Source organism: Aquarana catesbeiana, linkage group LG06, assembly GCF_042186555.1.
Source record: "Aquarana catesbeiana isolate 2022-GZ linkage group LG06, ASM4218655v1, whole genome shotgun sequence".
Taxonomy (NCBI): Eukaryota; Metazoa; Chordata; class Amphibia; order Anura; family Ranidae; genus Aquarana; species Aquarana catesbeiana.
The window spans coordinates 274,386,842-274,413,431 of NC_133329.1; the positions used below are offsets into that span (position 1 = coordinate 274,386,842).

At 41.2% G+C, this 26,590-nt stretch overlaps 1 protein-coding gene across 1 annotated transcript in view; it reads right to left on the reverse strand.

The window, feature by feature from the left end:
• Positions 1-2,310: 2,310 nt before the first annotated feature.
• The window catches only part of NDUFS1 (NADH:ubiquinone oxidoreductase core subunit S1), a 67,998-nt gene continuing 43,718 nt past the window's right edge, over positions 2,311-26,590 (reverse strand). Inside the window, exons 13-19 of the mRNA XM_073633370.1 lie at positions 22,787-22,916; positions 12,433-12,593; positions 10,364-10,518; positions 3,748-3,923; positions 3,367-3,501; positions 3,205-3,277; positions 2,311-2,624 (exon numbers count right to left, since the gene is read on the reverse strand). Coding sequence (XP_073489471.1) covers positions 2,533-2,624; positions 3,205-3,277; positions 3,367-3,501; positions 3,748-3,923; positions 10,364-10,518; positions 12,433-12,593; positions 22,787-22,916 — 922 coding nt within the window. The 3' untranslated portion in view covers positions 2,311-2,532. The remainder of the gene's footprint in view (positions 2,625-3,204; positions 3,278-3,366; positions 3,502-3,747; positions 3,924-10,363; positions 10,519-12,432; positions 12,594-22,786; positions 22,917-26,590) is intronic.

The window sequence follows — 26,590 nt, forward strand, 5'->3', positions numbered from 1 at the left end:
GAGCCAGAAGACTGTTTGGAAAGGAGGTGCATCCTGGATATCTGGTGGAGAGTATCTACTAGGCCGTTCATGCAATAGTGTAATGCCATAGATAAAAACACTGGGTGTGATAAACGAAGGGATCTGTCAAATTGAAACCTGGGTCTCGGACTTTGTGCTTAGTCCAGACAGCAAGGGTCTTGCAGACGGTAAAGGATGCAGCGGCAGGTTGCATTGTGGGATTTGTCAGGGAGAACAAGGCCTTATAGAGGGACTTCTAACCGCTTATCCAACGGTTTCTTGAAAATGGGATTATCTTCTACAGATACCATCAAAGTCCTGTTACGGCAAAATATTCTCATCAATAGGATATTGCTGAGCGAAATGCTTAGGAGGGACAACGATTATCAGGGTGAGGGACACTAACCATACAAGATGGCTCTAAGAGCAACTGAACTGGGAAGGTCGTAACAGGTGTGGACATTTTTAGGGAACTCATGCTGGAGACCCTAGGGTGAGCAGACTAAATAAGGGTAGCAATGGCATACCCAAGTTTTGATGAGACCTCAGCAGAAGGCATGTCTGATTTGTCAGAAGCACATAACAAATCTTGGTCGACCTCCTCCTCAGGCAGGTCACAAGACTAAAGTCAGATACAGACTTAGGAGGAGAGACTGAAGGGGCCCATTTGCGACCCCTGCAATGTACAGCCTGCGTCTGACAACGCAAAATATGCTAAGATGAGCGCTTACAAAGGATCCATAACAGAGAAGGGGCTTGTGGATGCCACGGAGTGTCTGTTACTTGACAGAGATTGGTAAATATATTTCTCAAGAGCATCAAATCAAGCATTGTATTGAGCTGAATTGCTATTGTGTCATGCTGTGTATAGTTTGGTGCACTGGCAGCACCATGAACATGTGAGTGCTATACCATTAGATGTTTTAATAAAGACTGATGGTTTTTAAAGGATTAAGCACTATGTATAGTTTTCTTTTATCTTGATCTGGCTGAGTGGAGGAGATATTTTAGGAGCGATGTGGATTTCCTGTGTCATCCATTGGGACAGCCATTAAAGATCCCCTGCAGAGGGAAAAAGGCTTGTTTAGATCAATTCTGTGGTCATATCCTCCCAGGTGAGGGCACATCTGGTGGAGGGTTATTCACTACTGCATGAAGATTTTTGTCTGCACATATTGGTGGATATTCCTTTGGGAATTTTGAGGACAGTATCACACATTACATCTGTTGGAATTTGTAACTTATGATCAATTATAAGGGACATTGGGAAGGTGTTGATTCACTTTTTATGGACACTTTGGGAATTTATAATTAATGTTCTGATATTATTTATTAGATTTTTTCACTTATTTGCTTTTAAGGGAGAGTAATAGTTTGGTAATATTCTTAATAACAACACAGATTTAAAGGGATAGCAAAGTTTCAGGACAGCCCTACATCTTCTTCCAGGTGGGGCTCCAATACAGACCCCAAAGCTCAGCCAATGAATCAACCAATCCAGAAAGCTGCAGTGGCTACAGAGCAGCTAGAAAACTATAGATACCCCAATTTAAAAGACATTTGCTTCCCTCATTAGAAAGACGACATCCATCACGGGATACTAGCAAAAGGCTTGTTGGGAGTGGTTATATAGGGGATGTCACTGCTGCTGTTGTTGTCCGTGTTTAACTGCCTGAAGGTAGGGCATACAATCCTTGTTCAGACAAGGAACCTGATTCCTGTACTGTATGATAAAGAAAGGATGTGTAGCTCTGGTACAGAAGCTGGTAGGTATCTGAAAGAAGGCTTGCTACATGCCTCACACATGTTGTAGATCAGAGGGAAACTGGATTCTTAACATAGCTGGGGTTTTACTTTATTTTCTCAAGGTAATCAAAAAGCAGGAGCTTACTTGCTTAAGCGCAACTGAATTGAAAAATAAAATAAACTCCTCTGCCTGTCCAAGATCTTCTTTAGAGTGTACACCGAGCTATGTAAGCGCAGCTTAATGTACATCTTTGGTATGTCTCAGTACCAAAATGAACTCCAGTGCCCATGGGTGGGAGTTACATCATTCCCGCCAAACCAATTTAGATAGCCGAAGATCCAGCACTCAGAAAAAGACTGAGCGAAGATGTCGGTGCCAGTGAGGGGAGACATGTCAGGCTCCACTTTAAAATAATACACGCTTATAGCCATTATTCTGAGTATTTTCAAAATGTGTAAATTATATGTACAGTTATTGCATTTTAAGTCTTCAGGCCTTGCGTTTCACAGGAGACTTCTGTCCCACATAAAAAACCCTCCAAAATATACAGAATCCACAGAAACCTCTGTAATAAACCATTTAATAAGATTACAAGTAAATTGTACACGCATGAATTGTGAGGTCTAGTGTGCCTTAAAAAGGTACAGTAATCACAGAAGCTTTCAAACAAGCTCAGACAAAATGTCCTATTCCGAAGTTGTTCTGACGTTGACAGCAGATTTATATGTGTTTTCCTTAAATAAATTGGTAGCAAGCGGAACACAAATCTTTTTTGAAAAACAGTTTCAGCAAATAGATGGTTCTTCTACTGCTTGTGCGCCTTCAGTTACAGCTTTTACACACTTGGCCATAGTCTGTGATGCACGGGTAATTGGATCTGTAGAAGGTGTTTAATAGAAAACAGAAATTATAGTTAAACCATTCTAAAAAAAAAAAAAAAAAAAAATACATTAAAGTGTCCCCTTAAAGCGGAAGTAAAGGCCACTATAATTTTTTTTTTTTTTTTTTAAGGCCCCCCGGGTGGGTTATGCCAAAATTTACTAGTACGCACAGCATATTAGTACATTATGGCAGACTTACCTGTCATGTGGTGTCCTCCAGCGCAGTGCTGGGATCGATTCGGTGGCTAAGCGCTTCTGTCTTTGGCCCATCTTCCTTCAGGGTCCCGTGCCTTCGGCCACGTGTGCACATGAGTCACATCACCGCGGCACGAATGGAGGGGGGGCGATCAGGGGCATAAATGTTCATTAAGCTGCGCATGCGAGGCTCAACATGACAGCTGACAGGCAGAAGGATGCAATTATGGCAGAAGAGACCAATAGGGTCTCTTCTGTCATGAATACCCTGCCTGTCAGCCATTTGATTGAAAAACAATTTTACTTTCACTTTAAGGTGTTCTACAGTATAAACGTTTCCCACTAGATCAAGAAGAACTTTTTAAATATCTTATTCCTGACCTGTCATGTAGAAATCCTTAATAGATGTTTGGGGGGGAATCAACGGATCAGAGAGCAACTGTTGGTTAGCAAGCTGAAAGCAAAGACACACATGAGAATTATTAGATACGATCTGATCAATGTATGATGAAAGCACTTTAGAAAATGCACCCAGCACTATACCTTTGCAAGCTCTGCTGACTGTTTGAAATAATTTGCTTCTTCAACATCATCATAGCGGACTAGATTTGGAGAAACTTCCTGTAATCTTGCTCTGACAGAATCTTGGTCATCATATGGGAGTGTAATACCGGCCAACTGTAAAAGAAACGACCTTTAATGCACCACAACTAAATTAATCAAACACTGTTCAAGTTAGGGCAGGTATCGATGAGGCCGTTTCTTGCCTACAATATGTTAAATTTAAATTAAATTTCTAAAATGCAAAAAATACTCACTAAAGATTGCTGCATCATCTTAGTAAGAAAATCACAGGGCCATGGATTCCTGCTGAACTAGACAATACTATACAATATTAGATAGTGTAAAAAAATCACGCAATACCTCTGATATAGCACGGATGATTTTCCAGTCTTCCCTGGCCACCCCAGGTGGACTCACTGCAGTAAGTGTTCTTTGAGCTCTGCCTTCTGTGTTGACATAGGTAGCGGACTTCTCTGTGTAAGCTGCTCCAGGAAGAATAACATCTGCCATAGGAGCTCCAACATCTCCATGATGTCCTAAACGTGTGGGGGAAAAAAAAGAAGCAAACTTAGGTTTCATGTACACGGGACGTTTTTACAACCTCTCCTGAACGATTTAACTTGACAGATAATAACCCACGTTTAAAACATTAGTTTTGCCGCGTCTACATGCTGCGTTTGTCGCGTTTAGAAAAAAAAAATAATTTTTTTTCTCCAAAATAGCCAAAAACGAAAAATGCCTGTAAACGGAAAGCGGTTAAACGCGAGTTACCATGTTTAGAAGCATTTGACGCTTGAAATGCTTCTAAACTCAGCTTAAGAACCCATTTTTTTTGCATTCCAAAAAAGGCCTCTAAATTAAACCGCCTAGAAACGACTGTAAATGACCCTGTGTACATGTACTGATAAGATAACAGAGGAGAGTTCAGGAGCAGTTGAAAAAAATGCCCAACTGCTCCTAAACGTCCGTTTAGCAGCAGCAGTGTACATGAGGCTTTAGCCTCGGTTCACACCAGAGGCGGCACGACTTGCAGGTCGCCTCACCGAGGCGACCTGCACACGACTGCCCGGTCGACTTGCAAAACGACTTCTGTATAGAAGTCTATGCAAGTCGCCCCCAAAGTCGTACAGGAACCTTTTTCTAAGTCGGAGCGACTTGCGTCGCTCCCCTTAGAACGGTTCCATAGCACAGAACGGGAGGCGACTTGTCAGGCGACTAGGTCGCCTGACAAGTCGTCCCTGTGTGAACCGAGTAAACGTTTCTCTTATCCACTGCTTTCCTCAAGGTTTATCCCTTTGGCTGCAAAAGCGGTTTGTGGTTATGTACACATTTAAAAAATCATTATAGGCCTGGAGATGAACTAAAACCATTATATATTTTCTGAAAGCAGAGACCTTGGAGAATAAAATGGTGGTAATTTAAAACATTTTACAGTCACAATATTAGCACAAAAGTATATCAAGCGCAAACTTTCAGTAAAAAAAAGATTATGCTAAAGTGAATTTTAGGGCAAACAAATGCAATATATTAACCAATTTTTTGTAACTTATAAAAGACGGGGAAGGTTAACCACTTGCTGACCATTATACGGCGGCAGATCGGCATAATCCATCAAATCGCCGTAGGTGTACGTCGGCACCTTTAAGGGCGGTGGCAGGCGCGCATGCTCGTTGCATGGCGGGGGACCCGCTGTGTGTGGCTGGCAGGCCGCAATGTCTGCCGGCCTCCCGCCATTGCGGGTACGAGAGCCAGAACGGGGATACGTGTATGTAAACACACAAATCTCCATTCTGACATGGGAGGAGAGACAGATCTGCTGTGCCTAGTGATTAGGAACAGCGATACGCCTCCTCCTCCAGTCAGTCCCATCCCCCCACAGTTAGAAACACACATGAGGGAACATATTTAATCCCTTGATCGCCCCCTAGTGTTAACAAATTCCCTGCCAGTGACATTTATATAGTAATCCATGGTTTTTTATAGCACTGATTGCTGTATAAATGTCAATGGTCCCAAAAAAGTGTCAAAAGTGTCCGATCTGCTTACCGCAATGTCCGCAGATTGTCACTATTACTAGTAAAAAAAAAAAAAAATTAATAAAAATGCCATAAATCTATCCCCTATTTTGTAGATGCTATAACTTTTGCGCAAACCAATTAATATACGCGATTGTTATTTACCAAAAATATGTAGAAGAATACATATCAGCCTAAACTGATGAAGACATTTTTTTATTTTTTAACATTTGGGGGGGGGGGGGGATATTTATTATAGCAAAAAGTAAAAAATTGTTTTTTTTTTTTCCAAAATTGTCTCTTTTTTTTTTGCGCTATAAACAAAAAAGAAACAAAAAAACAAAAAAAAAACCACAACACACAGAGGTGATCAAATATCTCCAAAAGAAAGCTTTATTTTGTGGGGGAAAAAAAGGACGTCAATTTTGTTTGGTTACAACGTATGTGTGTACATCAGAGGGATGAGGAATGCGTAAACGCTGACCTTGTGTCTGTCACATGTCCAAAAAAAAAAAAAAAAGTAATATTACATCAAATTAAACATTGACCACCAAGTATAGGTTTTGTTATTCTTCCCACAAATATACATGTGCAATACAAACTTTATTATTATTCTTTTATACTGTGGGCCGAGTTATTGATTGATAAGTAGTTTCACTTTCTTCACATTGGCACGTATAAAGTAGCAGCGGAGAGGGGAAGTTACACAGAGCCGTATGATGAAAGACGTAAACTGACCATGCTGTCATGGATCAGCAACCATGGTTACCGTGGTCAGTTTACTCGCAGGAACAGAGGCACAGGCATCGTCAACCAGGTATTATAGAACATAGAAAGCAGTGAATAATAATGCTGTACTACAATGCACAATGCATTGATTTAACCGCTTCCGGAGCAGCCGCCGCAGTTATACTGTGGCAGGTTGGCTCCCCTGCGTGAAACCACGTAGCTATACGTTGGCTCGCAGGGTCTGGATAGCAGGCACGTGCGCGCACTGCATAGCGGGGGTGCCGTTGCTCACGACCGACAGTCGCGGTGACTGCCAGCCACGAGCGATCATGACCAGGAGACACAGAACAGGGACGAGTGTGTGTACACACACACACACACTTCCCTGTTCTGTTCTGACAGGTGTGACAGATCGTGTGTTCCTATTGGCTAGGAACCACAATCTGTCACTTCCTGTAGTTAGTCCCTCCCCCTTCAGTTAGAATCACGTAGCAGGGAACACAGTTAACCCCTTAACCGCCCCCTAGTGTTAACCACTTCACTGTAAGTGACATTTTTAAGGTAATCAATGCATTTTTAATCGCACTGATCGCTGTATTAATGCCAATGGTTCCAAATATGTGTCAAAATTGTCCGATGCATCCGCCATAATGTAGCAGTCATGATAAAAATCGCAGATCGCCGCCATTACTAGTAAAAAAAAAATAAAAATAAAAAAAATAAAAATGCTATAAATCTATCCCATACTTTGTAGATGCTATAACTTTTGCGCAAACCAATCAATATACGCTTATTGCGATTTTTTTTACCAAAAATATGTAGAATACATATCTGCCTAAACTGAGAAAAAAATTTGCTTTTTTTTAAAAAAAAAAAAAAAAAAAAAAATCGGGATATTTATTATAGCAAAAGGTACAAAATATTGTTTTTTTTTTTTTGTTTATAGCGCAAAAAATAAAAACCACAGAGGCGTTCAAATGCCACCAAAAGAAAGCTCTATTTGTGGGAAAAAAAGGACGTCAATTTTGTTTGGGTACAACGTCGCACGACCGCGCAATTGACGCAATTGTCAGTTAGAGCGATGCAGTGCCAAATCGCATAAAACGCTCCGGTCAGGAAGGAGGTAAATTCTTCTGGAGCTGAAGCGGTTAAAGAGACAGTAACACCATTTTCTAAGGTTTACAAACACTTAAAAAAAAAATTAGTAAATAGATACCCAACATATCAAACTTTAAGCACTTCCCACCAATAGGTCGTATATACAGCCTTGGGTTGAAGTGGTTATCCACTTAAGGACCAGCCTTGTTTTGGATTTTAGGTGTTTACATGTTTAAAACAGGTTTTTTTGCTAGAAAATTACTTAGAACCCCCAAACATTATATATGTTTTTTTTTCTAACACCCTAGAGAATAAAATGGCGGTCGTTGCAATACTTTTTTTTGCACCGTATTTGCGCAGCGGTCTTATAAGCGCACTTTTTTTTGGAAAAAATTCACTTTTTTTGAATAAAAAAAATAAGACAACAGTAAAGTTAGCCCAATTTTTTTTATATTGTGAAATATAATGTTACGCCAAGTAAATTGATACCCAACATGTCACGCTTCAAAATTGCTCCCGCTCGTGGAATGGCATCAAACTTTTACCCTCAAAAATCTCCATAGGCGAAGTTTAAAAAATTGTTCACGACAAAAGGTGGATGGGGGTCCCCCCTGCCTCTACCCATCGGAGAGCCCAGTACCAATGGGACGGGTCAGGTCACATTCTCTGGGAAAACAGAAGTTCCTGTGCCTCTTCTGCGATGCCAGAACCTGGAAGCGATGAGGATTGTCACTTCTGGTTTCGGTTTGTTTATTTACAAGCCATTACCAGCTTGTACAGCATCTGTTCAAACCAATTTCAGTTTGGTCAGATGCTTTGGAGGCCAGAGGAGAGTTATGGGTCCTAACAGACCACAGATGTCTCCATAAAGAGGACTTGTCGCATCTAATGCTATCACAAGGGATGTTGTTCACCCCCTGTAAATGACGTTAATCCAAAAAAAAAAAAATGTAACCACTTCAGCCCAGGAAGATTTTACCCCCTTCCTGACCAGAGCACTTTTTACAATTTGGCACTGCGTCGCTTTAACTAACAATTGCACGGTCGTTCGACACTGTACCCAAATGAAATTTGCGTCCTTTTTTCCCCACAAATAGAGCTTTCTTTCGGTGGTATTTGGTGGAATATGATCACCTCTGCGGTTTTTATTTTTTGAGCTATATACAAAAAAAGAGTGACAATTTAAAAAAAAAAAACAAAAAAAAAAAACAAAAAAAAAAAAATATATATATTTTTTACTTTTTGCTATAATAATGTTATAATAATGTAATAATGTTTTTTTAAAAAACAATTTATTCATCAGTTTAGGCCAATATATATTCTTTTACATATTTTTGGAAAAAAAAATGCAATAAGCATATATTGATTGGTTTGCGCAAAAGCTATCATCTGGAAGATTTATGGCATTTTTATACTTTTTTTTTTTTTTTTACTAGTAATGGCGGTGATCTGAGATTTTTTGCGGTACTGCGACATTGTGATGGACAGATCAGAGACTTTTGACACTTTTTTGGGACCATTGGCATTTATACAGCAATCATTGCTATAAAAATTCACTGATTACTGTGTAAATGTCACTGGTAGAGAAGGGGTTAACACTAGGGGACGATCGAGGGGTTACCTGTGTTCCATACTACGTGTTTCTAACTGAAGGTGGAGGGGACTGACTAGAGGAAGTGACGGATCGTGGTTCCTAGCTAATAGGAACACACGATCTGTCACTCCTCTCAGAACAGAACAGGGAAGTGTGTGTTTACAGGGGGGTGATCAAGGGGTTGGGTATTCCCTCAGTGTGTTCTAACTATATGAGGATAAGAGTGACTAGGAGAGGAGACATATCATTTTTCCTACTTGGTAGGAGCAAGCGATATGGCTCCTGTCCTCTGACAGCACAGGGATTTGTGTGTTTACACACACAAATCCCCGTGCTGGAGCTCGTGCACGCGTCCGTTGGCCATCGTACCCGTGTATGGGATTTCGCCCAGGAGAGCCATTGTGCCACAGTATATCTGTGTGACATGGTTGGGAACCGGTTAAGGTACAGTGTAAAAAATAAGATAAGATAAAAATAAGATAAAGCCCCCATGTGCTTATAGTAGGTCCTGCACGCTTGTAAATACCCATCGCACCACACGTTAGGTATCACCGCTTACGCCAGAGCGAGATCAATAACTCTGACGCCAAACCTCCTGTGTAACTCTAAACTGATAACCTGTAAAAAGGCTTTTAAAGCATTGTCTATGGATAGTTTCATGTACTGTAGTTTATCACCATTTTACAGGCAATTTTAAAGCGTTACATGTTTGGCATCTATTTACTCGACGTAACAACTTTAATATTTTACCCCAAAAAATGGGTATTATATTGTATTTGTGTTCACTAAAATTCATTAACATGTATTTTTTCCAAATATTGTATGACATAAGAAATTGTAACCCATTATTTTCTTCTTTAGGGCCTCTGCTTAAAAAATATAAACATGTATGAGAGAAATGTCAGAACTGGCCTGGTGGTCAAATTGTTAAAATTGCGTTTGCCCATGATTCATTGACAACTTCAGTACCCTAAATTTTCCATAGGCAACTTTAAAAGCCTTTATAGGTCATCAGTTCAGCGTTCACCTTGAATAATGAATATTGTTCTTACTCCGGCTTGCAGAGCAATATGTAATGTGTAACAGAATCAACATTTTTACACTTAGGCGAATATTTTCACATTCGTATATGGGGAGGCTGGGAGTTTGAGTGCTTGGGTGTAACTCATTTTTTTTTTTACACTTTTTTTTCCACCTAGGGAACAAACATGTCCTATTTGGTATTATTTTGCTGTGACAGTACTTTTCTAATGTTGTTTAATGGGACATCAGAGATCTTTTAGGCTCAGAGGCAAAGTACCTGGGGTGTTTTGAAGTGATTGGTGGCTACACAGCCATCCAATCATTTCCATCTGACAGTAAACAGTCAGCTTGTCAGATCTACACACATTCCTGGCTGCTGTAGCAGCCGAGTGTGTCTGTAAAACCCCCTGATGCTGTCAACATATGCCATACTTTGGTGGCAGCAAAAGGGTTACAATGGAAACCTGTCTAAACTAAATACTTGGGCTTTAGTTCTGAATACTTCATTATGACATACCTTGGTATATAACAAAGCAGTCCTTTGGTAATTCTTGACGTGTGATGCAGCCTGCATCTGCACCAAGAAGTAAGAGCACTTTTGGTGGGTTCTTCCGTATGGCATCCACCCCAGGCTTATAACCCAGATCCAGGGCTGCAACTTGGCTTGCAACTCTATTTGAAAAACAAGGGCAGTTACGCACACAATAAAACTCAGGTAGAAATGTACACAATAAAAAACACATTGAAGAGCATACATACACTTAGCCATGGATCACGCTAAATGCGGCTTTGAACTCGTGAGACTTCACTTGAAATCGCACAATTTCAAAGATGCATGTCAGTGTGACTTCTGGTGCTGGCTGAGATCTGTGCGAATTCATGTCTATGCAAGTCGCACCTGAAATCTGCAAAAATAGTACAGGAACTACTTCAAATCGGTGCAGTACCATAGGACGGTGTTGCACTGTTTAGAACAGTTCCATTGCCATCTATAGGGTGCGACTTGTTATGCGGTTTGGACCTGTCCAATCACATGGCAAGTATGTGTGATGGTGTGAACGGCGGCTCAGGGACCATTTACACTTGCTTTGACTTTAACACGCATTAAAGCGCCAACTGCTTGAACATGCTTTTTTGATCTTCCTATGATTTTTTTAAATGAAGCTTGCCAAATGCCCTGTGTGTGTTTATTTTCTATTTGTTTTAAAGGGGCTCAGTAGAACCCCGGCTCAATAGTACCCCACTCAGCTGATCCCCAGCTCTTTAGGAACCTTCATTCAGCAGATCCCCAACTTATTAGTACCCTCGTTCAGCTCTGCTGATGCCCCACTCAGTAGTACTCGTAGCTATGCTGAAACCCCACTCAGTAGTACCCCTAGCTTTGCTGATCCCTCGCCCAGTAGTAACCCCCAGGTCTGCTGATCCTCTTCTCTCGCCAATCCCTGCTCCAATCCCACTATATTGCTCCCATGCTGCTCACAACATGTGACATCTGCTAGTTTCTCCTGCTCCGGTCCCCCACCTCAGCTAATTGTCGGTTTTATGTTGTTGCTGGGTGGGAAGCAAAGGGAATACTATAGAGCAGGGGTCTCAAACTGGCAACCCTCCAGCTGTTGCGAAACTACAAGTCCCATGAGGCATTGCAAGGGTGAGAGTTACAAGCAGGACTCCCACAGGCAGAGGCATGATGGGACTTGTAGTTTTGCAATAGCTGGAGGGCTGCCAGTTTGAGACCTCTGCTGTAGAGTGTCATTTGAGTGACAGCTCTGAGTCTGCTGCCACTTTTAACATAACATCCTGCAGTAAATTCTGGCCTTTGCTGGTACATGAGATAACTACCGTATATACTCGAATATAAGCCGAGGCACCTAATTTTACCACAAAAAACTGGGAAAACTTATTGACTCAAGTATAAGTCTAGGTTGGGAAATGCAACAGCTACTGGGTAAACAATGCCCATCTGGAGCCTTACTGTGCCCATTTGCAGCCTCACTGTGCCCATCTGCAGCTGTACCTTTGATAACCAAAACAGCGGGTGTCTCCCGCTGTGTCATGCAGTCTGTTCGGGGGCCGTCCACTGTAACAAAGCCCCGCCTCCTCCTAGTCCGTGATAGACGGAACATCGATTCAGTTTCCCAGCATTGTATCAGTGTTCCGTCCATAACAGACAAGAAGGAAGTGGGGCTTTGTTACAGTGGACGGCCGTCGAACAGACTGCATGACACAGCGGGAGACACCCGCTGTTTTGGTTATCAAAAGTACAGCTGCAGATGGGCACAGTGAGGCTGCACCCTCACTCGAGTATAAGCCGAGGGGGGCTTTTTCAGCATAAAAAATGTACTGAAAAAGTCGTCTTATACTCGAGTATATACGGTAGGTAAAAAATATGTTAAATGCACAAATAATCTTATGGCATGATCTTTATTGAATTAAACAGTCTGGTGACTGGGTCCCTTTGTATATACACAGGTGAATGGATAAAGATATAGGAAAAAAAAATATTCTAATCTCCTATTTGTCTTCCATCCATATAGTGGCATTTTTACAATAGACTTTGTTGTATTATACAGAGATAATGATAATCACCTGTGCAGAATATTTAGTACTTTCCATTCCTCTGGGGCACCACTGGTGCTCCTAGCATTCTGTGCAATGCTAGACACTGCGGCATGAATTGCAGCCCCATCCTTTCGCTGCAAGGCACTGCTGCCCACCACAACCATAGGTTTCTTGGCTTGACTGAGAACCTGAACAAAACAAAATTGTGTTGCAACAACTTTACAGATATAAAACCCAACTAATGTAGTAATGTATTCATTTAAAAAATATTTAATGTATTTTTTAATTAAAGTAACTTCAGTGCCTAAATTTGACTTGATATCCACCTCTTATGACCCCCCTTCCATCCTACAGCAGCACTGAAAACTGAAAGAGTGAGTCGCAGCTCCAGAAGCCAATCAGGGGTACTGCTTGCACATGTGTTGACAAACTCCTGACAAAAGAACAGGGGAGCAAAGTGATATCTGTATCAGTGTGCTGCTGCTAGTGCACTGTATAAGTACATGGTGGCAGGGAGTTGACCAAACTTTGTGGTTTAAAGCAAAACTTCAAGCAAACAGCTAAATACACAAAATACATAAAAGGGAGTAGTTTTACCTAGCAAATAACCTGCATTTGTCTATCTAGTCCTGGTTTACAGCTCTGACTGGCAGGGCAAGAGATCTGATTTTTCTTCTTTTTTTTTTTTTTTTTTTAAGTAACATCTATTGATCTTGTCCCTACCCCAGTCGAAGGAAAAGCATCAGACAGATCTGGCACTCTGCTCTTCCCATCTCTCAGCATGCTGCCTGACAGCACATGAGCACTGCAACACAACTGACTAGCGCCTTGTGCCGCTTCTCCTTCTCCCAATCTGAGCTTCGCTGTACAGGGATTGCAGTCGGCTGTTACCGACTCATACTCAGGTACTTTCAATGTTTGCTTTTACAAAAAAAGACATTTAACATAGTATTTTTTGTTTTTTTTCTATACCTGTCATGAGCTCAGTTTTAAAGTGGTAGTAAACTCTGTTACACCACTTATACCTACAGATAAGCCTATAAGAAGGCTTACCTGTAGGTACTGTGAATATCTCCTAAACTTGCATTGTTTAGGAGATATTTAGAATGCATACAGCCAGTGATGTCACCCGTGCATGCGTTCTGACGGTCCGGCATGCCATGCTGTAAACTGCGGCTCCCGCACACATGCACGGGAGTGACGTCATTGTGCCCCTTGCCACCTATGTAGCCGGAGGCAGCGTAACCCGGAAGGAAGGAAGACCGGGTGAAGATGGGAGCCCTGTCAGCGATGACTGCGCGCAGCTGGAAGGCTTCGTTTTAAGGGAAGTCTCTCATAATGTATGCGATGCATACTTGCACATTATGACATTGCCTTTGCAGGGGAATTATTTTTATTTTTTTTCTTCAACTACCGCTCTAAATGTGGAGAAAATAAATTCAGGTCAGGGTAGATCTCAGGATATGACAGACAAAAACATAAATCCTTTACTAGGTTTAATAAAAAAAAAAAAGGCATTTCAACTCTGTATTTAGCTATGGTTTTAAAAGAAGATAAATCAATGGAGTGCTGACCAAGAAATATAATGCTTTTCCATGCTTTTACCTTAATGTATCCATAAAAGTTAAAATGTGATTTTAAATTTTGCTAGAAAATCACTAGGAGTCAGTATATAAACCACAGAAGGCATTTAAATGATTAAAAAATAAAAAAAAGGGTTTTCCATTTCAATGTGCAGCTACCTAAACATGATCTTTTTTTTTTTTTAATACAGATACCTGAGGCTGAGTTCACACTAGTGCGAATTACATGTCCGGCTCTCAATGGAGCTGGTTCACACATCTTCGAGACGGCTGCGGAGTGGTTTGCAGAAGAGTCGTGTGTGTCTTCTGGTCTGTTTCAGGTCCAAAACTAGCCAAAAAATTGGGCCTGATTCATCCCTGAAACGGAGAACAGGGACGCACTGGACCCCTGCCGTGAGCCGCTCCGCACAGCAGTGTGAGCCCAGCCCGAAAAGCATCTTAGAAAAGGTGAGTCAGCATTGTGAGCTAATCGGTATTTTCCATTGCACATCGCTGCTGAGAGCAAACCCTGTGAGAGCACAGGGATGCCATTTGTTTGGATAATGAAAAAGCTGCAGCAAATCAACTGGCTAGGGTTGGTGTGCAATGAAGCGGAATTTGGGGCTCCATTTTCTCCTACAGTATTTAAAAAAAAAAAAAAATATGAGTAAAAAACACATGGGAGTGGAGTATCTGAACTGTGGACATGGAGGACGCGTGCAGCTACAGCTATAAAGAAAGCATATGTAAAATTAAGATTTTTGGAATTTTTCCTTTGAGCTCCACTTTAACCCTATTTTGTATACTTGGGAAGGCTTGCTCCATTACAACAGCTCACTGAAACCCTGATGAAGTGCTTACATATGGTGCTAACATTTTAAAAGGAAGGAATGCGTGTTCATGAAAACAACCTGCTGCTTTGTACTGTGAATAAAAATGTATATTCTGTATATACAGTACATCCGGAAAGTATTCACAGCGCTTCACTTTTTCCACATTTTGTTATGTTACAGCCTTATTCTAAAATGGATTAAATTCATTATTTTACTCAAAATTCTACAAGCAATACCCCATGACAATGTGAAAGAAGTTTGTTTGAAATCTTTGCAATTTATATAAAAAAAAATCATATGTACATAAGTATATTCACAGCCTTTACCATGACACTCAAAATTGAGCTCAGGTGCATCCCGTTTCCACTGATCATCCTTGAGATGTTTCTACAACTTGGAGTCCACCTATGGTAAATTCAGTTGATTAGACATGATTTGGAAAGGCACACACCTGTCTATATAAGGTCCCAGTTACCAGTGCATGCCAGAGCACAAACCAAGCCATGAAGTCCAAGGAATTGTCTGTAGACCGGATTGTAGCGAGGCACAGATCACAGAAGGGTACAGAAACATCTCTGCAGCACTGAAAGTCCTAATGAGCACAGTGGCCTCCATCACCCGTAAATGGAAGTTTGGAAACACCAGGACTCTTTATAGAGTGGGCCGTCCGGCCAAACTGAGCGATCAGGGGGGTGACCTAGAACCCCATGGTCACTCTGACAGAGCTTTAGCATTTCTCTGTGAAGACAGGAGAACCTTCCAGAAGAACAACCATCTTTGCAGCACTCTACCAATCAGGCCTGTACGGTAGAGTGGCCAGACAGAAGCCACTCCTCAGTAAAAGGCATATATGACAGCCCGCCTGGAGTTTGCCAAAAGGCACCTGAAGGACTCTCAGGAAAATAAAAATAGGCTCATGCGCAAACCAATAACAGTCAATCAACTGAAAAAAGAGGGGGAAGGGGGGTAGGCTAACCAAGAGCTGCCAGCATAAAACAAACAATGTCCTCACATGAACAGAACCAAACAAGTAAAATATCAAAACATATGCGGCGCTCTTTAAGCCCACACTCTTTGAAACGGAAGGAACAACAAATAAAAAAAATAAATAAAATAGCCACAAGAAACTAAAAGGGCTAATAGGAAGTGCAATGCGACTCCACTGGAACGCATAAATGATGCGACTGATCATACAACCCCATAACTCACATATAGAAATAAAAATAGTGAGAATACCATAAAGGAAAATTCATGAATAAAAAATGTGTATAAATAAATAGAAATCAAACATAAAATGAAATGAATACTCATAGTGAAGTGCTATACACTAAAATAAAACAATGTGAATAATAAATGAAGATAAATACTTAAATCTGAAAGTGCAATCCACTGAAATAAATCAATATGTGCAAATTTCATACGGCTGCCAATTAAATCAAATAATGCAATCATAGTAAATATGTGCAAATTTCATTGATAATAACAATTTCTAAACGGTGATGTGCAATTCATTAAAGTCCATAAAAGTGCAAAAAAATTTCAAAAAAATTTCATAGCAATCCGCGTACCAAAAATATATGTGAAAATTGTCCCACTAAACGTAAAAAAAAAGAAGGGATGTGTTCCAGGAATTCATGCAATAAAGTTCTGGATGGCCGTAAAGGCAGATCTTCTAATCATGCATGAAAGTGCAAGTGCAGTGAGCATTAAGTAAAACACAGTGAGCAAAGTGGATAAGTGCTTCCAAAACGGGCTCCGGGGTGTGAAACCTGTTTCCCCCAGCCTCTCACCTGAAGCAACGGCCCCAATGGGCCAAGTCAAGCGTAGGCTGTCAAGCGGTGTAGGTCTCCCCAGGCACGGCGGCTTCCGATGATAATCGCAGCTAATGTTCAGCCAGCGATCACACTCCCCCGTTTGGTAGGTAGACAGCTCAGCAGTAAGGGAGAGATAAGGACTCCATAGTGCAGTCGTTTAAAATTTTAATTGATAAAAGTAAATAATAACTTACATAGAGGTTCAGATAAAACAGCTAGAAAACAAGCGCTGCCGGGTTCGGCCGTACCCGACAGCATCGACACCTGGCTCCTCCCTGACGCGTTGCGTCACAACACACGTGACTTTCTCAAAGGTAGATAAGTTATTATTTACTTTTATCAATTAAAATTTTAAACTACTGCACTATGGAGTCCTTATCTCTCTCTTACTGCTGAGCTGTCTACCTACCAAACGGGGGAGTGTGATCACTGGCTGAACATTAGCTGTGCTTATCATCGGAAGCCGCCGTGCCTGGGGAGACCTACACCGCTTGACAGCCTACGCTTGACTTGGCCCAATGGGGCCGTTGCTTCAGGTGAGAGGCTGGGGGAAACAGGTGTCGCACCCCGGAGCCCATTTTGGAAGCACTTATGCACTTTGCTCACTGTGTTTTACTTAATGCTCACTGCACTCACTGAATTTACCATAGGTGGACTCCAAGTTGTAGAAACATCTCAAGGATGATCAGTGGAAACGGGATGCACCTGAGCTCAATTTTGAGTGTCATGGCAAAGGCTGTGAATATACTTATGTACATATGATTTTTTTTTATATAAATTGCAAAGATTTCAAACAAACTTCTTTCACATTGTCATGGGGTATTGCTTGTAGAATTTTGAGTAAAATAATGTGTTTTGATATTTTACCTGAAGGACTCTCAGACCATGAGAAATAAAATTCTTTTTCTTAGGCCTGAAAAGTAAGCGTCATGTCTGGAGGAAACCAGACTTTGCTTATCACCTGGCCCTACAGTGAATCTTCCAACAGGACAACGACCCTAAGCACACATCTGACCAGAGCACCTTCTTCCACATGCTTGCTGTGTCCACCATATAGCTTCTTGCAAACTCCAAATGGGACTCCTTATGACTTTCTTTCAACAGTGGCTTTCTTCTTGCCATGCTTCCATAAAGGCCAGATTTGTGGAGTGCACTACTAATAATTGTCCTGTGGACAGATTCTCCCACCTGAGCTACGGATTTCTGTTACCATGGGCCTCTTTGCTGCTTCTCTGATTAATGCTCTCCTTGCCTGGCCTGTCAGTTTAGGTGAACGGCCATGTCTTGGTAGGTTTGCAGTTGTGCCATACTCTTTCCATTTTCGGATAATGGATTGAACAGTGCTCCGTGAGATGTTCAAAGCTTGGGATATTTTTTTTTTATAACCTAACCCTGCTTTAAACTTGTCCACAACTTTATCCCTGACCTGTCTGGTGTGTTCCTTTGGCCTTCATGATGCTGTTTGTTCACTAAGGTTCTCTAACAAACCTCTGAGGGCTTCACAGAACAGCTCTATTAATACTGAGATTAAATTACACATAGGTGGACTCTATTTACTAATTAGGGGTCCTCTGAAGGCAATTGGTTCCACTAGATTTTAGTTAGGGGTATCAGAGTAAAGGGGGCTGAATACAAATGCACACCACACTTTTCAGATATTTATTTGTAAAAAAATGTGAACGCCATTTATCATTTTCCTTCCACTTCATAAGTATGTGCCACTTTGTATTGGTCTATCACATATAATACAAATAAAATACAGTTACATTTTTGATTGTAACATGACAAAATGTGGAAAATTTCAAGGGGTATGAATACTCTTTCAAGCCACTGTACACATGCTGTTACCTTACAGCAGTAAGGGGAGAGGCCAATTTGCACAGAGGTGTCACTGCACTGAAAGAAGAGACACATGATCTTTTTTATTTATTGCACAGCGGAAGCATTCACCTCTTTTTCTGATTCACTCATTTTAAAGACATTTTATGGACTTCTTATGCCATATTTAGGAGTAGCACGTATACTCACTTTGATAACTGGGTTTGTTTATAATAATATTTCTGTCATCCATTTTGTGCCATTTATTTGATGATTTATCACCTGTATACCTGTTTGATCTTTTTAGGTTGTCATTTTATCATTCCACATTATTATTTTGCACTTACTAGGAGAGTGATATATCTATATATTTTTTTTTTTGTTTTTTCATTTGTGATATTTTCTACTGTTTTTTTATATCTACCACCTATTTCACTACAGCGCAGCACCACACACTATTATTTATCTCATCTCAGGGTCATGGATTTTTACCCATCGGTGTTTGCTGCAGTAACATTCTCGCTTCTTTACAAGTGATAGCGCAAGAGCAACACTCTTATAAGAATGGGCGAAACTGCCCAAAAATAGGTGTGCCAAGCTTGTAGCATCATACTCAAAAAGACTTGAGCTGTAATTGGTGCCAAAGGTGCTTCCACAAAGTATTGAGCAAAGACAGTGAATAGTTATGTACATGTAATTTTTTTTTTTTTTTTTATAAATTTGCAAAGGTTTAAAATAAAACTTCTTTCAAGTTGTCATTATGAGGTACTGTTTGTAGAATTTTGAGGACAATAATGAATTTAAAGTGGATGAAAACCTGATTTTTTTTTTTTTCATTAAGGCTTGCACCTTGTACAGTATAGGATTTCATGTCATCTGTGCCCAGTCTTGCCACGAAGAGTTAACCCTTTCATGACTAAGCCTATTTTTGAAATGTGGTGTTTACAAGTTAAAATCCGTATTTTTTGCTAGAAAATTACTTAGAACCCCCAAACATTATATATATTTTTTTTAGCAGAGAATCTAGAGAATAAAATGGAGATTGTTGCAATATTTTATGACACGGTATTTGTGCAGCGGTGTTTTAAACGCAAATTTTTGGAAAAGGGACACTTTCATGAATTTTAAAAAATCCAAACAGTAAAGTTACAACAATTTTTTTGTATAATGTGAAAGATGATGTTACGCCGAGTAAATAGATACCAAACATGTCACCCTTTATAATTGCAGGCATTCGTGGAATGGCGACAAACTACGGTACCTATGAATTTCCATAGGCGACGCTTTAAATTTTTTTTACGGTTACCAGGTTAGAGTTACAGAGGAGGTCTAGGGCTAGAATTATTGCTCTTGCTCTGACGATCGCGGCGATATCTCACATGTGTGATTTGAACACCGTTTACATATGTGGGCGCGACTTCCGTATGCGTTTTCTTCGCTGCGCGAGCTCGCGGGGACGGGGGCGTTTAAAAAAATTTTTTTTTTTTTTATACTTGTAAAATTGTGTTTAAAAAAAAACATTTTTTTAAAAAAATTTTATTGCTGTCACAAGGAATGTAAACATCCCTTGTGACAATAATAGGTGGCGACTCGTACTCTTTATGGAGGGATCGGGGGTCTAAAAAATATTTTTTTAAAACCGGCGTCATTGGCAGCCGAGTAAACGGGAAGTGACATCATGACGTCGCTTCCGCGTTTACATTGAGAAGGCTGGAACGAAGCCGCCCACAGCTTCGTTCCAGCCCGCCCCCAGCCGCCGATTGGACACCGGGCTTCCCGATCGCACGGGAGGCCCGGTAAGAGCGGCGGGAGGGGGGTGATGTCCCCTCCCGCTCCTCCAGTATAACAGCAGAGTGGCTTTTAGCCGCATCGGTTGTTATATATGGGTAGCCGATCGCCGGCTCGAAACAACGGTACCGGGATGATGCCTGCAGCTGCGGGCATCATCCCGGTATAACTCCGGAAACCCGAGTATGCAGATGTGCGTACGGTCGGCGGGAAGGGGTTAATCCAGCTCTGAGCAGACCTCTTATCTTTTATCAGTGAGATAAAAACTGTCAGACAGAGAAATAGGAGTCTGTTTCTCCCCCTTGCTGTGAGTGACAGGTGATTTACATATCTCATGCACTAGCATGAGAGAGACACATTCTGTGTACTCCAGATCCCCTCCTCCTTTCTTCTCCAGCTCTCCCAGGATTGGCTGCTTCACACTTCAGCATGAGGGGCATGCTGAAGTCACGTGGTGACTTTTCTGAGCTTTGACTGGATGTGTTAGTGATCATAGCAGAAGTTCAGGGAAATACACAGGAGAAAATGAATGTTGACAAGGGGAGTGTAGAGGTGGGCGTGGTGTACTGACATCATGACTCCACCCACGAACTCCGGACAACAGACCCACCCACAGAATCTGCAGTTTTTCGGCTCTCATAATAGACAGAGAGGAGACATTTGACAGGTAAGAATACATGCAGGAGGCATGTAAATCAATATATATAACCACTATGGCAGTAGTTTAGAAAGGATGACAGTGGGTTTACATCCACTTTAATCCATTTTGGGATAAGGCTGCAACATAACAAAATGTAGAAAACGTGAAGCACTGTGAATACTTTCCAGATGCACTGTATACATTTTAGAAGGAGGGATGTGTTCACTGCCAGTAACATATACCTGGGAGTAATTTTCCAATTCTTGCACACAAAAAGTGGTGCTGGTTAGTAATTCAGCACACTAAATAGGATCCAAACTAGAGGCAAGATCTCTGACTCCTGGTCCTCTCTGTTGTTGGACCACTTGGTGATTTATTATTCTGAGACCATCTAGGTATGATTGGTGCTCTGGATGCTTTGGGCATCTATATTAAAAAGGCACAGAAAAGTTTATTATTTCTATTTTTTGCTTTGCTCTCCAGCACTGGAGCAGTATGTCCCTGATAGAACTTTTGACAGAAATGATGAGCGGTGTTATACCAATGTATTTTATCATTCTAATGTTTTACTCCCTTCTCATGGACGTCATCATAGTGTTACCTTATATATTATGGCCTATAGAGAATACATTTTTTATAATACACCCCCCTGGGGGTTTGATATTAATCGGTATAAATACAATGGGATGACGTAGGGTGGGCTATTAGATGTCTGCTTTACACTTTGCCAGGGTATGGGCTAGCACATCTATATGAATATAATTTACCCTATGCCCATTTGATGCCCATAGGTTCCTGTGATGCATCCGGTTTTGGGAGTCAGCCGGGGCAATCACACCAAATCCTAGAGCAATACTTTTTAATTCTATGACCGACTTGTTACAGGGTCGCTTTTAAAGTGGTTGTAAAGTCAGAAGGTGTTTTATCTTCATGCATTCTATGCATGAAGATAAAAAACCTTCTGTGTGCAGCAGCCACCCCAAATACTTACCCGAGCCCCATCTCCCTCCAGTGATGTCCACGAGTGACTCGGCCATCCAGGACTCTCCTCCTGATTGGCTGAGACACATCAACGGCACCATTGGCTCCCACTGCTGTCAAAGTCAGTAAGCCAATCAGGAGAGAGAGGGGTGGGGCTGAACCAGGGCACCATGTCTGAATGGACACAGAAAGCTTTGACTCGGCTCGGGTGCCCCCCATAGCAAGCTGCAAGGGAGGGGCTAGGAGAGCCAAAGAGGGACCCGAGAAGATGAGGATCTGGGTTGCCCTGTGCAAAACCACTGCACAGAGCAGGGAAGTATAACAGGTTTGTTATTTTTAGGGAAAAAACCCCACAAGACTTTACAATCACTTTAAGGTGTAAGTGTTCTCATTTTCTGTGTATGCTACATCTCTGTGTGTAAAGTTTAACCAGATATGTGTATATCTACAGAGTGAACACAGTCTCTTACTCCTGAGGAAGAATTTTGAAATGCGTTGGTATGTCCCTCATCCACACCTACATGATGTGAAGTTAAACAATATAATAGGTTGTAGGATTGGTGGGACAGTAGAGACATATCACAGCGACAGGCATTTATACTGTATGTATATTGTCAGTTTATGATTTATGTAATAGATTTATTAACATTATCAACAATAAACAAATTTATTTTAAACATGGAGTGTGTCTAATTGTGAATGCAGATAAAGTCCCAAAGCTTTTGGTGGTATTTTGGGTTGTAAGGTAGAGGGATGCTGGCATTCCCCTTTTGATGGAATCACCCCCACACTATTTGTGAGTTTATCATGGGTCTGTGCCAAGCAACACGAGACATACAATGGTCCATCAGGACACTGGAACTGAGGGTTTCAAACCTTTACTACTTACATAGGGAATACTGAGCAATTATTAAACTTTAACAAAACATATAATTAATTACTCACCTTACTGAATGGATGTTTTCCTAATGCAATATCCTTGATTATTTGAGGAGAGTCTCCCAAATGATCATAACTATAAGTCAAGTCGACTGCACTTCCTACCACAGCAACTTGGAGGTCATTCTGGAGCCAGCTAAATTAAAAAAAAAAATACACCAAACATGACTATAGCTTCTTCACAGTATGCCAGCATACAGGAAAAACTGAAATGCAAATTAAAGTGGTTGTAAAGGTTTGCGTTTTTTTACCTTCATGAATTTTATGCATGAAGGTAAAAAAAAACCCTTCTCTGTGCAGTGCCCCCCACCCCCCTACTGCTTACTTGAGCCCCATCTCGATCCAGCGATGTGCACGAGTGCTTTAATAATCAACATAGTACAAGTGGTGGCACTTAACGTGGAATATATAGAAAAATATAAAAATAACTCAGCGCTGACACAAGGACAATAAAAATAAATGCAGGCAAGCACGAAGGCAAATTCAACAAACACCTCAAAGATCATATAAATAATAAACGTGCTGCGCAGATAGATTGTCCGTTCAATAAAAATGAAAATAAAATGAAAGATGAGATGAGATCCCCAGTGGATAGTCAGAACGCCTAGGATAGGATCGGAGGTGACCAAAAAATCCCTTCACCATAAATGGATGGCCCCTCACCTGCAATCTTCGACCTGAAACAGGTCACACAGCATGTAAACCAATCAGGTAAGCTGAAAACCGGGCGATAATAACTCCACATAAGCTGCTCTCTCTCTCATCAGATGGCATATAAAACGAAGCAAAAACAATATAGTGCTCTCCGTTTCTAAACTTTATTAGATAAAAATGAAAAAAAAGCTGGTGCACTCACAAAACACAGCACTCAGATCCGAGTGCCGGCTGGATAGCGTATAATCGTATGTTGGCTGACAGCCGCGGGTGACGTCATGTGCTCCTGGCCCCCGTACGCGTTACGTCCTGTGGGCGGGACTTCATCAGCGTGGGGCGGGACACGCAATCGACGGCCCGCACAGTTGATATATAATGGCATGGTAACCAATGCTCCAATCACAGCACAGATCCACTCAACCAGAGGACGCGAGCCCGCACGTCACTCCGGCCACGCCTATTGCATTAAAAATTTAAACCACACACCCTCTCACAAGGTGAAAGGGCAGTGGGAAACGAAACCATTACATCCCAGATATATAATACTTGTAAGGCTATGAAGGGATTACAGCTCAAAGATATGTCTGGGATGAAAGAAACCACCCTTAAATAAAAGAGAAGAATCAGGCTAGTTAGACATCCCTTACTTGCAGGGAAAGTATAAGCGATTTAAATTGCACTAAAATCGCTAAAAATCGCATGTACAAATGCAAAATATAATTGATAAAAAATATTAAAAGAAATATGACAATCACGCCACGGGTGTCACCAAGATACGATCACACTTACATATTCCATACAGTAAATTGTACACAAATGAATAATACAAAAATTAATAAAAAATCATCTGTTAGAAATAAAACAATTTAAGTCAAAATCCACGTTCATACCTGCCGAAGATAAGACCTTGGTCTCATAGATCCAAAAGGATTCCCTACGGCTAAGTTGTCGGATATAATGACCCCCTCTCCAGTGGCGAGGAACCTTTTCGATCCCCCAAAATTTGAGACATTTGGGGTCTCTATTATGGCATAGGCGAAAATGCCTAGACACACTGTGGGTTTTTACCCCCCGTTTGATGTTACTGATATGTTCGCCGACCCTAACGTGTAAAGCCCTTGAGGTGCGGCCCACATACTGGAGTCCACAATCGCACTCCAGCATGTAGACCACCCCTACCGACGAACAAGTAATAAGACCTTCAATTAAATATTTTTTCTGCGTGCTGTTTGAAACAAAATCTTTACGCCTTTTAATATTCTTGCTGGCCTTCCTACAAGTAGCACACTTACCACAAGCATAAAAACCAGAAAGAAAACCAAACATTTTATTGATTCCTAAACACTGGCCTATACTTAAAAGTGACCGTACCCTGGGTCCTGTACTGCCGGAGCGTCCACGGTTCATATATCGTAAAGCTCCTTCTTTGCGCGACAGATTGGCCCCGGGAGTTATTGACCCACCCAAAACAGGAATCAATAAAATGTTTGGTTTTCTTTCTGGTTTTTATGCTTGTGGTAAGTGTGCTACTTGTAGGAAGGCCAGCAAGAATATTAAAAGGCGTAAAGATTTTGTTTCAAACAGCACGCAGAAAAAATATTTAATTGAAGGTCTTATTACTTGTTCGTCGGTAGGGGTGGTCTACATGCTGGAGTGCGATTGTGGACTCCAGTATGTGGGCCGCACCTCAAGGGCTTTACACGTTAGGGTCGGCGAACATATCAGTACCATCAAACGGGGGGTAAAAACCCACAGTGTGTCTAGGCATTTTCGCCTATGCCATAATAGAGACCCCAAATGTCTCAAATTTTGGGGGATCGAAAAGGTTCCTCGCCACTGGAGAGGGGGTCATTATATCCGACAACTTAGCCGTAGGGAATCCTTTTGGATCTATGAGACCAAGGTCTTATCTTCGGCAGGTATGAACGTGGATTTTGACTTAAATTGTTTTATTTCTAACAGATGATTTTTTATTAATTTTTGTATTATTCATTTGTGTACAATTTACTGTATGGAATATGTAAGTGTGATCGTATCTTCGTGACACCCGTGGCGTGATTGTCATATTTCTTTTAATATTTTTTATCAATTATATTTTGCATTTGTACATGCGATTTTTAGCGATTTTAGTGCAATTTAAATCGCTTATACTTTCCCTGCAAGTAAGGGATGTCTAACTAGCCTGATTCTTCTCTTTTATTTAAGGGTGGTTTCTTTCATCCCAGACATATCTTTGAGCTGTAATCCCTTCATAGCCTTACAAGTATTATATATCTGGGATGTAATGGTTTCGTTTCCCACTGCCCTTTCACCTTGTGAGAGGGTGTGTGGTTTAAATTTTTAATGCAATAGGCGTGGCCGGAGTGACGTGCGGGCTCGCGTCCTCTGGTTGAGTGGATCTGTGCTGTGATTGGAGCATTGGTTACCATGCCATTATATATCAACTGTGCGGGCCGTCGATTGCGTGTCCCGCCCCACGCTGATGAAGTCCCGCCCACAGGACGTAACGCGTACGGGGGCCAGGAGCGCATGACGTCACCCGCGGCTGTCAGCCAACATACGATTATACGCTATCCAGCCGGCATTCGGATCTGAGTGCTGTGTTTTGTGAGTGCACCAGCTTTTTTTTCATTTTTATCTAATAAAGTTTAGAAACGGAGAGCACTATATTGTTTTTGCTTCGTTTTATATGCCATCTGATGAGAGAGAGAGCAGCTTATGTGGAGTTATTATCGCCCGGTTTTCAGCTTACCTGATTGGTTTACATGCTGTGTGACCTGTTTCAGGTCGAAGATTGCAGGTGAGGGGCCATCCATTTATGGTGAAGGGATTTTTTGGTCACCTCCGATCCTATCCTAGGCGTTCTGACTATCCACTGGGGATCTCATCTCATCTTTCATTTTATTTTCATTTTTATTGAACGGACAATCTATCTGCGCAGCACGTTTATTATTTATATGATACTTAACGTGGAATATACAGAGTGTGATAAAAAGAATGCAAACACTGCAAAAAACAGCTAAGTAACTAATACTTTTGTCCAATTAAATGAAGATTTACTTACATTATTTGAATGTGCAGATGAATTAAATAAAACAGAGTGAACATTCTCAACTACTCTAGTTCATCAGCCTCAGTGTCTCTAAAATCAGAAAA